Below are 18,227 nucleotides of genomic sequence, written 5' to 3' on the forward strand. Positions count from 1 at the left end.
GGGTGAGGGTGGCAGTGCACGTTTTCATCCGTGGTCGGAGAGGCCGCGGATGGTGTTGCAGCTGCCAAGAGGATGAAGCTGCTGCCCATTAAGCGACCCCAGCTCCCAGTTAGAAGCTGCAGCAAGGTTCAGAGGTGTCCACCTGCGCATCTTAGAATCAAAGGAGCATGGGGGATTCGGAAGGCTAGTGAGTGCCCCAGCAGATTGTGGAAGGTGCAGGGCCTGAGGTTCAGGAGTCAGGCCCATAGAAGCTTGTTGGGAAGCTCTGGCTATGCAGAAGATGAGCTAGGGAGCATAGTCAGCACCTTGAGTTTCAAGCTTTTCTTATTTTTCTGTGCAGATTAAGTCTTACAGGAAAGCCCAGCTGGTAAAACTAAGGCACACAGAATTTATGGATGTGGCTCTGCAGCTCCCTGCCCTCCAGGCTCAGCTCTAGTCCCCAGGAATCAGGTTAAATCAGAAATCAGCATGTCCAAAAAGAGAAGGTGCTTGCTTCCTCCTCCTCTTCCTGTGTGTTACTCCCCTACTCTCCTGTCTCTGTCCCCGCCGAGGCTTCCTTTAGAGTTCCTTTCCCTAGCAGAGCGGCTCTCCATGAGATCTCGGAGTGTTGGAGGAGGCTGAGGGGTTGCTTGGGTTTTGGGTGTCTGGGATGGGAGTTGGAACCAGTACATGGCAGAGAGACAAGCCTGCAGCCCAGGGACCATTCTTGTTCTGGCTCCTGGGAGAAAGGGTGGCGCAGGCAGCACTTTGACTTGGACATTTTATTTTTTTGCTTATATTCCGCTGGTTTTTCTTGATAGATGAATGTCTCGGGTATACGACTAATTTAGTTATACAGATTTTTCTTTTTAAATAATTCGGTTCCATTTTTCTCCCTTGCAATAGAACCGTCTGTTGAGGGGCTGTGCTTTTTTGTAGAGGGGTAGGAGAGGGTCAAAGGAGAGCAGTTTCGACATCTGCCCTGTGCAACACACGCGGGGCAGTCAGCGGCGAGGCGCTCAGCTCCTGCCCATGGAGGCTTCAGTGGAAGGAGTGCCCTGCACATCGGACTCCGTGCAGCGGAGAGGTGTGGGTAGCTTCTTGGGATGTCTTCTGATACTTGATCAGATTGGAAATATAAAGGAACATCTGTCGAGACTTAAAAGTTCGTTTAGTTCTGTTTCTTTAGCATACGTACTAAAATGTTAAACACCTAAGATATTAGATATTGGTTATAGAGCAAGAATGAAAATACTGGCGTCCTTGATTTTGAATTATGAAATATTTAATACTTAATAGAAAATTTCATTTAGGGCATACAGAAGATTCAGAGGTTAATATAGATGTACCTGCAAACCCACTACCCGGAGATTATCCCTTCATCAAAGGAAAGAGAGTGCTCGGGATACCGATGACACTCCTGTTGTCCCCTCCCCGTTTCATCCTGCTACTTTCCTCCCAGTCTTTTTCCTTCTCCCTCTCTCTACCTTCCCAGAGTTGCTCATGATTTCAAAGATGGTATATATCTTCCCAAGCATGTTTCTCTACTTCTGTAACAGAATTGTTCTGTACTTATGTAAGCAGCGCCTCACTCTGGGCGCCTGTGCGGCCTGCTTCACTTGGGCAGCACTGTGCCGTTGTCTGTGCTGGCTCATTTATCTCAGCCCGCACGGCTCTGTGGCTTACTGGTGCCCTTCTCCTCTGGTTGGCATGCGTGTGGCATCTGGTTCACTACCACCGTGTTGGAGCCGCCACATCGCTGTGTCGCGCTCCTCGGGCCCGTGCCGGCTCTCCTGTGGAGCAGACTCTGCAGACGCTTTCTCTCCAGGGCCAGATTGCAAACATTTTTGCCTCTGTAGCTCATGCAGCCTTTTCACAACCACTCACCTCTACCCAGATGGTACAGAAGCGGCCAGACACAGTATGTGCACACGTGGGCCTGACTGTTCCACTAACACTTGCCTTAAATACAGCAGGCTGCATTTGGCAGACCCTGCTCCAGATGCATACCTAGAAATGGAATAGAAGAGTTGGAAATCAAGTTCTTTCTTTTTTGTTTTTTTCTCCAAAACATTGATTCTGAGTTTCATCTGTTTGAGATTTTTTTGAGCCAGGATTTTTTAGCTTTAAAAAATATGTATGGTCATTTGATATTCAAATTTATAGTACAGAAATTTTCTCTGCACTGTGCTTTGTTCATTAAAACAGCTCTCATGTTTCTTTGCAGAACAAAAGCCGCCCTCATTCTAGGGGAGAATATAATGTTTACAGCACTTTTCAAAGTCATGAACCAGAGTTTGACTATTTGAAAAGTCTAGAAATTGAGGAAAAAATTAATAAAATTAGGTGGTTACCACAACAGAATGCTGCTCATTTTCTACTCTCTACAAATGGTAAGAATTGTTTTCTAAGTGGCTGATTTAGTGTTTTATTTTTAATTTTCTGTGTGTAGATTTCTTTTTATTTTAGAAGTTATTCCTGCTTTAAATTTTGTGGGGAGGGTAAGTTATCTAGGGTAGCAAGTGATAGGTTGAAAATTCAAAGTATGCAACAAAAACCACACGTGCAAGTTACTAGGATGTTACTCTGCACGTCTCCACATCTTTGTTTATTGTGCAAAACACCTCCAATTGGAAATATTCATGTTCAAAGACCCCATAGCTTATAAACCAACATAGGGCCACACCGCTTTCTAATGTAATACTCAAACAGTAGTGATGCATGTTACAGTTTTTCTTTTCATATGGAGAATGAGGTTTTTATTTTCAGATAAAACTATAAAATTATGGAAAATAAGTGAACGGGATAAAAGAGCAGAAGGTTATAACCTGAAAGACGAAGATGGAAGACTTCGAGATCCGTTTAGAATCACAGCACTACGGGTATACGTTGCCTTTTCTTTATCCAATGCCGTTCAGAAGTTAAGAATAAAAACGTTTACGTCTGCTGTTTGGAGAGTCCTGCTGGGTGGAATACTGTGAGGTCCGCCTCCTGAGTCATGAAAGGCATTTGTGCTCATGACACATGTGTTTAAAGCAAGGTCTTTCTCCTATTTTCACAAAGGCAAAAAGTCACATGTGGTCTTTAGACAATACTGCAATACTAAGGGGAAAACTCATCTAATTCTACAGCAGAAATCTTGGTGGACATACCAACCACCTCTCTCTCTGAAGGTTCGGAACAGCACCTGGCAGGTTGAAGTTCAGATGGAGTTCCGAACACTTCGCAGGTGAAACAGCACAGGCTGCAGATGGAAAGATCAGCTGTGGGCCACCAAGATGCATTCAGGATGTTCTCATGGCATTTCTTTGGGGTTGACTTAGGCAGATGCTGACAGTGCAGAGCTCTTCACCTGTCCGTCCATGAGCATCATTACTTTTTTAATTGTTAAGCTATTTGCTCCATTGTTGGCTCCCCCTTCCCCCCCCCCACCCCGCATCATGCAGTATAAAATGACCATATTTCGTCAATTCCAGGGCCTAGATTTTTTCACATTTTAACATCTATGAAATCGGGTAAAACTTAAAACCTCAATGTCTTATAATTGGCCTGGTGCTACGTACGACTGATGTGTGTCTTAAATTAGATGGAACATGGTGAAGGGTGTCCAGCAAACTGGACTCAAGCCCAGGTGTGTCTTGGTGAGAAACCAGCACCTGTGCAGACGTGTGTCCCCTGGAAGGAAACCCTGCCTGGTCCCAAGGGAGTGCCATTACTAGATCTGAAAACGGTTGGTGGGTTGGTTGGTTGGTTAATTGGTTGGGTGGTTTGGTTGCGGGGGGTGGGTGTGGCTGGTTGAGTTGGTTGGGTTGGGTGGCTGGTTTTTAATGAGATTTCAGCCCGTTACGCTATTGTTTATCAAGTGAAGACCGAGTGAGCGAGCCCATTCCACATTAGCCTTTGAAGTGCTACAGAGAAGGACGCTGAACTGCAGAAGCCTTTCCCTAACACACGTGCCCCGGGAGTGACGCTGGGTCTGTTCTGATGCCATTTCTCCAGCTTTGCCGTGCGGGGTGGGTGCACCTGGGGTCGTGCATTCCCCAATTTCCCAGGAGGAGTGTCCTCAGACTTCTCACATCGATGTTATCACCCTGTTTCCTGTGAGCTCATCAAAGTGAGAAAGGCTGTGGCATGTGCTGAAAATGTAGTTTATAGGGTCCTAATGTGAGCCAAGATGTTTCAATCCAAAATGGTGGTGGTGTCTGATACACAGTGCCGCTGCCTTTGCATCCATGAATTAGTGTAAATCATTTTTAGTGACGGTAACACGAGCTGTGCAGTTCCTTCATCATGAAACTGCTGACCCTAAAGTAGAAGTGTGATGGGATCCCCGAGGGTGGGCACTTGACCCCCTCCAGTCTCGTCCATCTCTTCTGCAGGCAACACCACCTCCCACCCAGGTACCTGTGCGTACCCCACCCTCAGAAACCCCTGTTCCTCCCGATCAGACCCTGCCACAACCCATGAGTTCACATGCTCATTTTGGGAAAACAGTAGGCCTTTACTAGGCCCAGTCTTGGTTTTATTCAAGGCTGCTTTTCTAGGTTTAGCCTAAATAAAATGGGTATAATTGGTGGCCCTACTGAAGGCTTGTGAGAAGTATAGTTATTTCATTAGTCAGTGCATGGGGAAGAGACCACAGACAGGTAATTCTGTACAATGACTTAGGTCAGTATTTGAGATTGTACCTCTCTAACAGTTCAGAATGGGCTATTTAGGTATCTGAGCCTAACTGGGTAAGAGTCAGAAATGTTGCTATTTTTAAATTTTTGCTCTTAAATTATTTTAGTGCCAGAAAAGGGATATAATTAAAAGAAGAAATCTTGGCCAGGCACGGTGGCTCATACCTATAATCCCAGCACTTTGGGAGACTGAGATGGGAGGATCACTTGAGCCCAGGAGTTCAAGACCAGCCTGGGCAACATAGCCAGACCCCATCTCTAAAAATGAAAACAAATTATTTTATATGTAAATTAAAATTTTTTTAAATAAAAGAAGGAATCTTTGTAAGTATTGCAGCTATGATGTGTTTTGATTAATGGGAGATTTGTTAGAGGATTGTGGCAGGTGTGTGTTTTTTAAGCCTGAACTTCGTTGAACTGACTCTTCTTGATCTAGAGAATCCAAGGCTGTGGTCAGCACTAACTGGGTTAAAATGGGGGAAGTCTCACTACACACACTTCTCCACGTTCGTTTTTTACAGAATTTGGCCAGACAAGACTCAGTTGAGAGATTTTTCTTCCCTAAGCTTTCAAGGCTCTCCCTTTTGGTGTCTAATTACAAGAATAACAAAAAATACTCTCATTAATTTTTTGTTTTGATTTTAAAGCTTCTGTTTTTCTTCCAGCTGGGTATTAGGGAGATGCAGACCTTGTCCTTTTTTCATGTGTGATGCTGTTCCTCACACCTGAGCTCTCACCTCTGACCTCAGGCGGCCTCCAGCCAGCACCCTTCCCCTTTCTGTCCTTTCCATTTCAGTGTGAATTGGGCTTCCCTAGAAGCCTCCCTGACCACAGCACTCGACATAGAGATGGGTGCGGGAGGCACCTTTTACTTTTTGTTTTAACCTCAGATGAAGTGTAATGAGTGATACGTACCTCCAAATAATATGTCTGCCCTATAAGTGACCAGCTCCATGAATGTTTGTAGACTGGACATGCCCATGTAGTCAGCCCCAGACCAAGAAATGGAACATCCTCAGCTCCCCAGCACCCACCTGTGCACCCTGCCAGTCCCTGGAGCCGGTGGAGGCTTGTGGGGTTTGCACCAAGAAGCATAGTCCTGGTGCAGTGAGAGGAGGTTTGTGCATGTAGCTGTAAGGAGAGGACAAAGGGAGGGGCTCAGCTGAGCCACCCAGGAAGACTTTGCTGTCCAGCGTCTCAGTGTGGCCACCAGAGGACGCATAGGAGAGGGAGCCGCAGGCCTCGGTGCCTGGGCAGCTTGTATCGTGGCAGCTGATCTTCTTTTCTTCAGCAGGAAGAAAATGTCGACCTCGGTAATGGAAGCAAGGGGGAACACTTGGAATAGACAGTATTCAATTTTGTAGCGTATTTTCATAACTCTGCTAATTGGTTATTTGGGGGTATTGCCTGAACAGAATTATTAGCCGTGCCTATAAACTTGTCCTCTTTCATTATCTACTGTAAGTGTTCTAATTACATGCTGCTGTGATCTTTGTTTTGAATTCCTATTTCCTTCCATTTTTAGGTCCCAATATTGAAGCCCATGGATCTTATGGTAGAAGCGAGTCCACGGCGAATTTTTGCAAATGCTCACACATATCATATAAATTCCATTTCAGTAAATAGTGATCATGAAACATATCTTTCTGCAGATGACCTGAGAATTAATTTGTGGCACTTAGAAATCACAGATAGAAGCTTTAGTATCCTTCCTCAGAGGGACACTGGCGTTTTCCTGAGGGTGCTCTTTAGATAGTGATTTCTCTTGTTCCTTTATACACCTGTATCTCAGAGTCTGGTCTTGTAAATACCGTCGCTGCACAGCAGCCTGTGATATAAGTTCTCTGTGATTTGAAATGTTTGTCCCTAAAAATACAAATTTCTTTCTACCTTTGGGAAAAAGTTATCTGTGTGATGGGAATTACCCGAAGTCCACTGCTTGCCTGCTTTAGTCAGAGACAATTTTAAATAGGCTGCATTTGAAAAACCAACTTTATGTGTTTTTTTTTCTAAATTTGCTGCATTTGAAAAACCAACTTTAGGTGGTTTTTTTTTTTCTAAATTTGCTAACGGATGATAGAAAATACTGGCTTAGGTTAGAGCGGTGTTTAATCACCCATCTGAGCAGCAGCTTCCAGTTAGAACTTGCATTCTTCTGCACGGTCTGGGCGGCCCCAGCCCTCCTCATATGGGCCCTTTTCCAGCCAGCAGGCGGGAGCAGGGGGCTTGCTTCATCTGCAGCCTCTCCAGGGTCCCTGCCGTCCTCCCTCTGCTGTCCAGCGGCTTGAGCCGGGGTTCCATGTCATGTTGGTTTTCTTAGTTGTTTCAGCTTACGGGGTGAAACGGGGCCGCTGGTCTGAGTTGACCCACAGCTGAATTCTGCCCTTCCTTCGTTTTTTCAGTCGAAGGATTTCTGTATAGGGCAGCCTGCCATGTTGGATCTGCTCTAACTACACAGAATAAACTTCATGTCAGGAAGAGCAACGTCTTTTGCAATATGGCGGTTTTCTTGCATTTGTAGTTTTGTATGGGAGTGTGGGATTTTGCACAGATGGTGCTAGCTTGCTCTTCCTATTTATATGATTAAGTATGTACTATCTTGCTATTAAGGGCTTTCTGTATAACAATAATAGCAGCAAGATGAAAGTGGTGTTCGTGTGTCGGGGTCTCTCCCCCGGGCCGGGGCGTTGCTGCCGTCTGAGTGTGCTCATCCCAATCCTCTTACCAGGCGCTCCTTTGGAATTCAGGATGTGTAATCGGCCTTCTTAATAGCTAATCCCCTAAACCTCACCGTGTGGATTATTTTCATCCTATTTCACGTGACTGAATGTAACTAATGAAAACCAGCTGAGCCGAGCACTGTGCCTTAACCACGCCCTTCCAGACATCGTGGACATCAAGCCTGCTAACATGGAGGAGCTGACCGAAGTCATCACCGCAGCCGAGTTCCACCCACACCAGTGCAACGTGTTCGTCTACAGCAGCAGCAAAGGGACCATCCGACTGTGCGACATGCGCTCCTCGGCCCTGTGCGACAGACACTCCAAGTGTAAGTGCCTGCGTCTTGTTTTTGAGACGGAGTCTCGCTGCGCCGCCCAGGCTGCAGTGCAGTGGTGCGATCTTGGCTCACTGCAAGCTCCGCCTCCCGGGTTCAAGCGATTCTCTTGCCTCAGCCTCCCGAGTAGCTGGGACTACAGGCACGAGCCACCATGCTCAGCTAATCTTTGTATTTTTAGTACAGTCAGGGTTTCACCATGTTGACCAGACTGGTCTGACCTCAGGTGATTCCCCCATCTCGGCCTCCCAAAGTGCTGGGATTACAGGCGTGAGCCACCATGCCCAGCCGTACCTGGCGTCTTTTAAAGCCTCTCATTTAGAACCACTTGTTCTTCAGACGTTGACTTGTCTCCAAAGACTTAGAGGGTTCTTCCTGTTCCCCAAATACCTTTGCGCACCTGGGGAGCCCTCCTTTGCTGGGGCCGTCCAAGCGTGGCTGTCAGAGCTGCTGCTAGTAAGTGGAACTCGAGGTCGTGCTTCCCACAGGCTTGCAGCTGTAGGGTGGGTGCTTGTGGCACCACCGAGAAGCGGGTCATTTATGCCCAGAGCCTGGGTGTCTCCTCAGAGGCTGCCAGCACTGGGTCCCACCAAGAGCCACCCGTGCCTCTGCCTCTGTGCGTGAGACCTGGGCTGAAGCCGCCAGCACACAGGAGGCTGTTCCCAAGTGCTGGAACAAGCTCTGTTTGTGTTGAGCTTGGCTGGATTGGAAGCCACTTCCCTGAGCTGAAAGTCTAGCATTTTAATCCACTGAGCTTTCAAGTTCCTTCTAGGTGAGGGGGGTTCTGGTTTTGTTTTTATTTTTAGCCATAAAGAGTGGGCTCGACTTGACAGAGCACTGTAGTCAGCGTGTCCCAGTGTCCTGAAACATTGCTGACCATTCTCCAGTGCCAACAGGTAGACACGTGTCCAGTGACTTCCTCTAACGGGGAAGCCGCCAGTCAGTCCCACCAGACTGAGGCACTGCTCGTGTGCAGCGGCGCCCCCAGCGCCTCGGTGGAATGTGCCACCGACCTTGCTCAGCAGCCTTTTTGCCTGTTCTCTTTCCTGAGGTTGAGGTGTGTTTTTAAGAATTCTGTATTTCTACTAGAATTCGTGCGATGAAGATTAAGTGTGTCATAGCGTTTGGCCTGTATCTTAAGCGTAACATTCTTGAGTAAGTAATTTCAGATTCCAGTTCTATTTGTCATCAGAGTGACTTACTTGAGTAAATGCTTGGTGTCGGCACAGCTGGCTTCAAGTTAACTTCAGATACTAAGCCAACAAACACACAGGCTCCTACATCAAGAAAAAAGAGAAAAAAACTAAAGCAGCTTAAGGTCAAGGAAGCACAAGCCAGGTGCAGTGGTGCGCACCTGTGGTCCCAGCTACCCTGAAGGCTGAGTGGGGAGCATCACTTGAGCCCGAGAGTTTGAGACCAGCCTGGGCAGCATAGCAAGACCTTGTCTCTTAAAAAAAAAAAAAAAAAAAAAAAGCAGCACATCTCTCCTGGCCTGAACTTTACAAAACCTTAAGGCATGACCTTATGCTAGGGCGGTCAGTGGCCCAGTGGGGCCGTGGGCACCTCTCTCTGCCACAGGTGCAGGTGGAGGGAACTCTGTCAAGTTACTGCAGAGAAAGCAAAGTCTGCTGAGGAAGCACTCAGATCTTTCTGAAAATAGGAATCCAGTTTTGTCACAGTAGAACTTGAGTGTTCAGTATTGGAGACAAACCTTTGCTGGCTGGCTTTGACAGGCGGGACCATCTTGGTGGTTAAAATCGGGACCACAGTGTTGCCGGTCAAGGTGGTCACTCCTGCAGACCCACAAGCTATCAACCCTCCGAAAAGCAGGCAGTTTCTCAGAGGCGCAGACCGCTGTGTCTGCGTGACCATATAATGCTGTTTATGTCTTCCTGTGATGTGTATGCGATAGGATTTCACGTGCTCGGGCCTGGTGCCATGAGGATGCAAAGACACTCCTACAGGAATGCGGTGGTGCTGAACCTGGGCCCACATCAGGATGCCCCGAGGAGCTCCCACAGATTGCAGTGCCCAGGACCTTGCCTAGAGGTTCTGATTCAGGGTCTGGATGAGACTTGGGTGTCTCCGCTTCTGATGCCCGTCCCTTGTCCATAGCTGGTGCTAGAATGTCGTATCCGAAGCTTTTGCCCACGGAAGTCACAGAAGATCAGAAAACCTAGAGAATCAGAAAGATCAGAAGACCTAGTGTTGTTGAGGCCAAGCCCTTGCAGAGTCTCTGTGAAGGGGCCACGTCCTACTTGAACCTGAAAATGATTTGTTCTCTGATTTTTAAACAGAAGCTGAAAACGTTTTATTTTGTTTTTCAGTTTTTGAAGAGCCTGAAGATCCCAGCAGTAGGTCCTTCTTCTCAGAAATAATTTCATCCATATCTGATGTAAAATTCAGTCATAGTGGGCGGTACATGATGACCAGAGACTACCTGTCGGTGAAGGTGTGGGACCTCAACATGGAGAGCAGGCCGGTGGAGACCCACCAAGTCCACGAGTACCTGCGCAGCAAGCTCTGCTCTCTCTATGAGAACGACTGCATCTTTGACAAGTTTGAGTGTTGCTGGAACGGTTCGGATAGGTAAGGCCTGCGTGGAGATGAGCCGTCGCCCCAAGCTTGCTGGTTTCCCAGAGTGCAAGGTCAGTGAGGGAGGCGAGCTGTCCTCAAGTGTCAGAGGACACTCATAGGTGTTATTTTCCAGACGTTTTGATTGATGGATGATAGTATCAAGGTAGAGAAAATAGGATCTCTGAGCAAGTTTCTCACCTAGCTTGTCATTCCATCTATATTTAGACAAGAAGTATGGCACTAGGTACAGGCCAGCTGTGTTTTAAATGATTAGTGAATGTTAGTTTTATTACTTTTTATTAGGCCAAAGATGAGTGAAAAGCAAGGAAGTCGGGAGGGATTCACCTCACTGGAACGGCCGCGTTGCAGTCCGCCTGTCCTTCCGGAGAGAAGTAGATGGAAAGCACCCCAGAGCCACTGCCTGTTGTGCCCAGACACAGCGTGGTCGTGGCTGGTGTGAAACGCTGGTGTAATTTGTAATGTGCTGCTTCTAGGACCTTGATAATTTATTTTGTATACATTCTTTAAAGATATTATGATTAGTGTGGTTGACAGTTACGTTTTATTATTATGCAAAAAGTTACGTTTCAGATGATGGAAGATTATCTTGCACCATTTTAATACAGAATTTTTGTTCAGAATTTAAAAGTACAGAGGAGTCTGCTATTGGCAATAGGTGATTGACTGGATATTCTGCGAAACCCTCTGGCATAAACACCTAGAAATGCTGGATATGATACAGCAGGTGTCTCTTCAGGTGCGTAGTTGAGCCCACAGATAAGCAAGGGAAATCTCACAACAGCCAGAAACTAAGAGGCAGCGAGACCAGAACAGCAGCCTCTGAAGGTGTCTATTCTGAGAGCAGCCTTGCAGCCCCGGCTGGCCTCAGGGCCGTCAGCCCATAGCGGGAACCACCGCGCCCGTGAACAGCAGGTTGTGGTGCAGAGCTGAACCTTGGCCCACACGCGGTGACTTGCTCACGGTGGCTCTTCCTGTGTGAGCGTGGTGTTTTCAAGAGCTGAAGCCTTGGCCCACACGAGGTGTGGAGTTGGAGCAGGGACCCTGGAAGATGATGTCTCCCTCCACTGGCAGGTGGAGTCCAAAGGGCAGTTTATCTGTCTGAGGCCTCACATGGGGGTGGCCAGCACTCCCTTGAGACGTGGAAGCAATAACCTCCCTGCACAGGGTTTGCAGTGTGGGTTTGTTTGGCTGCGTCATGATCTGTCAGGTCTCACGCCGTGGAGCTCCTGCCTCCACCAGGGCCGTGTGCGGGCATCGGGACGGACCGGCGTGGTTCCAGCTGTGGCTTCTACTGCGAGGGCTGTGTGCGGGCATCGGGACGGACTGGCGTGGTTCCGGCCCTGGCTTCTACTGCGAGGGCTGTGTGTGGGCATCGGGACGGACCGGCGTGGTTCCAGCTCTGGCTTCTACTGCGAGGGCTGTGTGGGGGCATCGGGACGGACCGGCGTGGTTCCGGCTCTGGCTTCTACTGCGAGGGCTGTGTGGGGGCATCGGGACGGACCGGCGTGGTTCCAGCTCTGGCTTCTACTGCGAGGGCTGTGTGGGGGCATCGGGACGGACCGGCGTGGTTCCGGCTCTGGCTTCTACTGCGAGGGCTGTGTGGGGGCATCGGGACGGACTGGCGTGGTTCCGGCTCTGGCTTCTACTCTGTTTGCAGACTGACCTGTCAGCCTGTAGCATCTCACGGATGTTGACTGAAGATGTGAGGTTCCCGGGTCCTCGTGGCACCGCAGGCAGCATGAGCCTCTCGTTGGTCTGGGTTCCCCATGGGTGGACACATGAGGCCATGGCTGATGCACACTGAGCTTGGAGAACCCCACTGCTCTCACAGTGGGCAGTAAACACACCTGCACTTTGACCAGAAGAGACATGATCTCATTCTTCAAGGCCGCTTGCTGGAAGCACAGCCCTGAGAAGTGGCCCAGGTGGAGAGAATGGCATTGTTGGCAGACTCCATGAGAACACACATGCTGGGTGGCTGCTGCCAACACACCCAGATCTCTCTGGATTTCCTCACATTAAAATCATCTGAACATGAGCTCACGGGTGAAAACTACCAAGCACATACAGGAAAAGCCACCGTGAGCAAGTCAGCAGAACCATGGTGGAACTGAACCTCCAGGAAGGCAGCTGTTGAGATCCTAAGTTAAAGAAGATAAACTAAGAATGCTTAGACTAGAGGAAGGAAAGAGCCTAAACCAGGAACCACATGACTGCTAAACATGACCTGGAGACTGGAAAGGAATCAGATCATCTAGAGATGAAACTGTGTGGGTTTAGCGGCAGGTCCATTTTGGCTAAACAGATCTTCTATTAGTGGATGGAAAGGAAAACCAGAAGAAATTGGGGCTAAAGAGCCAAACAGAAAACGTGAGACACTAGAAACTGTGGAGGCCAGGATGAGGCACAGCACACGTTTAAACGGAGAAGTGTGGGGTGTGAGGCTTAAAGTGACAGTGGCCAGCAATTTTCGCTAATTTATGAAAGCCTGAATACACAGAATCGGGAGGCACAGAAATGCTCATCCATGTCATCATGAAATTGCAGGACACCAAACACAAAGAGAATATCTTAAATGCACCCAAGTAAAAAACACAAATTGCCTCCGAAAGCGGACACCGAGAGTGAGACTCGGCTTTGCCATGGCCACAGTGGGAGCCAGAAGCCATGTGACAGATCCAGCAAGTGTGACTCCTGACTCTCCACCGCCAGCTTAGAGGCAAGCCTTGAAATAGATGACTTGTTCAAGAATCTGCTTGTGATAAAATTATTTTCAAATGGGAAACAATGTATCACAACAGGGAACTCAGTAGAGTGAGCTATGAAGGGAGCGTGGCCCTGCAGAAAGGGGCTGAGACAGATGGAGAACGCAGCTGGCAGGGAAGAGCAGTGCGGACTCTGCAGCTCTGCCAGCTGGGCGACCTTAGTTAACTGTGCTGGGGGGAGAAAAATTAGAGCCCTCGCCAGCCCCACACAGTAAATAAGCTCCAAGTGCTTGTAAGCCTGAGGCGTCTTCGTGAGCTCTGGAGACAGAAGGGCTTTAACAGGCCCCAAAGCCCAAGGAAAACATTAAGAAATTCAACTACATTAAATTTTAAACTTGTGTATATTGAAATTAAAAGTGAAAATCCCCAAAAACGTAACGAACAGAGATTAAGTATCCAGAAGATGTGCAGAATTAGGAGTCAACAAGAAGGTGGCAGACAACTCAGAAAAGAGCAAACACCATGAATGGGGTTTCGGAGAAATGGAAAAATAAATAGAAATGTTCATCCTTTTTAGTGATCAGCAAGTAAAGCCAGAGGGACGTCCTTTCACGCCCGTCAGAACGATGAGGGTGTAGGGGAGAGGGTGGAGACTGGTGGTCTCACCCAGTGCCCTTCTTGTGGGCCTCGGTGACATTCAGTCCGGTTGGGAGCTTCTTGCGTGTACAGACAAGAAAACATGCTCAGATACCTGAAACAGCAAACACCTGGAGACAGCCCACAGGTGCAAAATTAGGGGAATGGACAGGTAAGTTGTTCTCTGTCATAACATATACTGAAAAGCAGTGAGAATCAGTTATTAGAACTACATGGATCACATAGGTGGATCTCACAGATTTCAGGAGGAACGTGTACAGCACAATGACTACAACATGTTTAAGACATACAAGACAGTTTTGTTTTAAGACTCGGTAACTGTTGGCCAGGCACAGTGGCTCACGCCTGTAATCCCAGCACTTTTGGAGGCCGAGGAAGGTAGATCATGAGGTCAAGAGTTTGAGACCAGCCTGACCAACATGGTGAAACCCCATCTCTACTAGAAATGCAAAAATTAGCTGGGCATGGTGGTGCACGCCTGTAATCCAACTACTCAGGGGGCTGAGGCAAGAGAATGGCTTGAACCTTGGAGGTGGAGGTTGCAGTGAGCTGAGATCATGCCACTGCACTCCAGCCTGGGCAGCAAAGCGAGACCTTATCTCAAAAAAAAAAAAAAAAAATCTGTAACTGTTCAAAATGTAAATGTGTGTGGGGATGACACATATGTACTCTAGCAAGTGAAGACCCCAACTGGGAACGGGATAGATCATCTTTCTTTCCAGAGTGGTAACACAGTGTGGGGGGTTCACTGTCATAGCAGTGACTTGCGGGTGTGGGGAGGTCCCTGTCTTAGCAGTGATTTGCGGGTGTGGGGGGGTCACTGTCTTAGTGACTTGCGGGAGTGTGGGAGGTTCACTGTCTTAGTGACTTGCGGGTGTCGGGGGTTCACTGTCTTAGTGACTTGCAGGTGTGCGGGAGGGTTCACTGTCTTAGCAGTGACTTGCAGGTGTTCGGTGGGTGGTCCCTGTCTTAGCAGTGACTTGTGAGTGTGCGTGGGGGGAGTCCCTATGTTAACAGTGACTTGGGGTGTGTGGGGGTGTTCACTGTCTTAGCAGTGACTTGCAGGTACATGGATAGTTACTGTATTCTTTATTCATCTTGATACATTTCAAATATTGCAAAATACCCTTAGATTACATATCCCCAAGACCATCTAAAAGCATTCCCAGTAACACTTGCTTAGTCCATTTACTTTCACAGACGCGCCCATCTTCCTGCCTGGAAACTTCTGTTGAGGGACCTGATGAAGGGGAGTGAGGCGTTGCAGTGCTGCCTCAGCCCAATCCTGATTCTGTGTGTGGCAGCGCCTCCTCGTGTTCTAGGTCGCCTCACAAAACCAGTTACGCGCTTGTGTCTGTGTCTGTGTCTGTGTCTGTGCTGTTCCCTTCCTGGGACAGCACCGGGCTGCTGGGCAGCGCCCTTGTTTGCAGTGTGGAAACACCCGCTCTGGGGCTGGCACTGTCTGTGAAGAATTTAAAAGTGATCATATATCTGTGTAAAAGCTGATCTGCTTTTCGTTATGACTACGCACCAGCAATTCCAATGTCGGCCATACATCTTTTGTCGTCTGTGTTGTGAATAATGGTTGCTGTTGAGTTTTAATAACATAAATGTGAGCTTCAGATTCACACATTCTTATACTTACCCTTTCGTAAACGTTGTGTTCTATGTGGAAACTAATTTCGGGAACTCCCAGTCGATGGCCCTCACGTGCCAACTTGGCTGCACACCCCTGTTCCAAGACCACGTGCACAACTTGGCATTGCTGGAGGGCGCTGGGCACATCTTGTGTCTCCTGCCCCTGTGGTGCCGTGGACTCCTGGATGGAAGCAGGAGATGTGAAATAAACGTGGATAGCTGAGTGCAATTTCTCTTTTCTGAGTTTGTCTTTTTTTGTGTGTGTATGCTTTGAAGTTTTAGACAAGGTCAGCCAGACACTAGATATTTGCCAGCAGCTGGGGTCAGTGCTGGGCCATGGAAGGGAAACAGCCTGCTTCTTTCTTATGGCACCTTGAAGACGTGCCGGCGCGAAGGCCTCTCGCCGTGCATGACCCTGGGGGCAGGACGTGAGGGTGTGGGTCAGTGTCAGAATACGAAGAGCAGACGAGCTTCGAGGACTGCTGGAGAAATCAGAAGGGCATTGTTTGAACACATCTTTCATCAGAAACTGGACTCATAAAGCCATGGGTCAGATCATGGCAGTGTTTGCTATCATTCAGCCATTTTTCTGTCATTTTTGTAGAAAAAGTAAGATTGCAGAGGTGTTTGCCAATATGAAGTTATGAGGGTGTGTGCGTTAGTGGAATTTTTCAACTGCAGAGAAATTTGAAAGCCATTACAATTGATCTTGAAGAAACAAAAGCATGGACAGTATTGTATTGTCTGGAATGTGTTGTGAAATGCAGTTGTTCTAAAATTCTGCCACACTTCGCCCAGTGTTTAAGATTTTTACTATTTCTATCCGTTGCTTCATTTGAAGGAAACTTTTTGAAATTAATAGAAAAGCAGTTTAACTCTGAAGAAACATTGACAGATATGACTAGTAACTGTTGAACATGATAAGGATTATGTTCAGGTCATTATGAATTACTGACAAATTGCAGAATTTAAGGCTTAAAAATAAACTGTACTGTTATTCATGAGTGAGATAAATAGGTGGGATTGTTTCAGAAAATATACTAATGTCATTAAAAGTATGACTCCATTATTTTGTTTCTCCTGTGACTATTCTTACTGACATGATTATATATAAAGTTCAGTAAGAATCTTCACTGCATTTCTCTTCTGTTATTGTGATTGTTCATTCCTGATTTCTGAAAGTAACTGGGTTGTGGGGGAGGGTGGTGTGCACTGTGCACCCCAGGGGTGGGGTCTGAGTCCTTGTTGCTGCTCCCCCCACTTAGGAGTGCTGCTGTCTGCTCTTGTTTTGAACAGCGCCATCATGACCGGGTCCTACAACAACTTCTTCAGAATGTTTGATAGAGACACGCGGAGGGATGTGACCCTGGAGGCCTCGAGAGAGAGCAGCAAACCACGTGCCAGCCTCAAACCCAGGAAGGTGTGTACAGGGGGTAAGCGGAAGAAAGATGAGATCAGTGTGGACAGTCTGGACTTCAACAAGAAGATCCTGCACACGGCCTGGCACCCCGCGGACAATGTCATTGCCGTGGCTGCCACCAATAACTTGTACATATTCCAGGACAAAATCAACTAGGGACGTGAACGTGAGGACCGTCTTGTCTTGCATAGTTAAGCCGATCATTTTTCTGTCAGAGAAAGGCATCATCGTCCACTCCATTAAGAACAGTGACGCACCTGCTACTTCCCTTCACAGACATGGGAGAAAGCTGCCTCTGGAGGCCCGGTGTGTTTCTGCCTTTGGCGAGGCGCGAGGCAGGCGCTACTGCTCACATGGAGACGCTCTCGAAGCAGAGCTGACGGACACTGCTCCCAAAAGGCCATTACTCAGAATAAATGTATTTATTTCAGTCCGAGCCTTCCTTTCCAATTTATAGACCAAAAAATTAACATCCAAGAGAAAAGTTGTTGTCAGTTACCGCTCTTCCTCTGACTTTCCCTCTTTCTCTGCCATCGCACTTGGGCCTTCACTGCAGCGTGGCGTGGCCACCGTCCGTGTCCTCTCGGCCTTCCTCTGAGTCCGGGTGGGCTCCGTGGATGTGTGGATGTGGCCCGAGCAGGCTCAGGCGGCCCCACTCACCCACAGCATCCGCCGCCACCCCTTCGGGTGTGAGCGCTCAATAAAAACAACACGCTATAAAAAGTGTTTTTAAATCCAAACGTAAGCATTGCCTTTTCATTGCATAGAATGAAGTTATGCAGGGTTCTTCTTTGGAACTACCTGTTTGAGAAATGTGTCCCCTTCTTTGGCAGCGTGGGGGGATGTGTGCAGCATTTCTGTCCCCAAGCTGCCACCCGCTGTGTTTCTATAGAAGGAGCCCATCGGATACACCAGGTAAGGTCTGGGAAAAACCAGAACCGAGGCCACCTCTGAGAAAGAAAATTGCAAGGAAGATCCGAAATTGCTGCCATCTAATTAGCCTGGTTTAAAGTAGCCTCAAGTTCACTACAGATGAAGAAACGTGCTTTCTTTCTAAGGCTTTTGAAAAAGTACTTTGGGGGAAGTATACTTTTTAAATATTGCTAAAATTATATGCATGCTAAATTGCATCCTGCATTTCAAGCCAGGAAAATTAAGTAATTTTAATTACATGATGCCACCAGCACGTTGGTTTATTTTCAAGTAAGATCTTTGATACCAGAAATCAAGATTTTCCAAGACAAATAATACAGAGCTGTAACAATGCTGAGTGACCAGAGCTTGCTTCTGTGGGATTTAACACACACCCACTACGTGTCCCTGAGGGGAGTGGGGAGTCGGGCTCCCGTGCCCCTGTGGGGATGAAGGTGTGTGCTGATCCCCCATCCTCCTGTGGGGATGAAGGTGTGTGCTGATCCCCCATCCCCCTGTGGAGATGGAGGTGTGTGCCGATTCCTCGTACCCCTGTGGGGATGAAGGTGTGTGCCGATTCC

At 47.8% G+C, this 18,227-nt stretch overlaps 1 protein-coding gene across 2 annotated transcripts in view; it reads left to right on the forward strand.

Annotated features, from left to right (window-relative positions):
* Positions 1-17,474, forward strand: part of PPP2R2D (protein phosphatase 2 regulatory subunit Bdelta) — a 50,625-nt gene extending 33,151 nt beyond the window's left edge. Inside the window, exons 4-9 of one of the 2 annotated variants that reach the window (XM_025395777.1) lie at positions 2,207-2,372; positions 2,749-2,861; positions 6,187-6,364; positions 7,546-7,710; positions 10,044-10,305; positions 16,611-17,474. In XM_025395777.1, coding sequence (XP_025251562.1) covers positions 2,207-2,372; positions 2,749-2,861; positions 6,187-6,364; positions 7,546-7,710; positions 10,044-10,305; positions 16,611-16,890 — 1,164 coding nt within the window. In that variant the 3' untranslated portion in view covers positions 16,891-17,474. The remainder of the gene's footprint in view (positions 1-2,206; positions 2,373-2,748; positions 2,862-6,186; positions 6,365-7,545; positions 7,711-10,043; positions 10,306-16,610) is intronic. The other variant, XM_025395778.1, reaches the window with a different exon arrangement.
* Positions 17,475-18,227: the final 753 nt, after the last annotated feature.

This window comes from Theropithecus gelada, chromosome 9 (assembly GCF_003255815.1).
Source record: "Theropithecus gelada isolate Dixy chromosome 9, Tgel_1.0, whole genome shotgun sequence".
NCBI classification, from domain to species: Eukaryota; Metazoa; Chordata; class Mammalia; order Primates; family Cercopithecidae; genus Theropithecus; species Theropithecus gelada.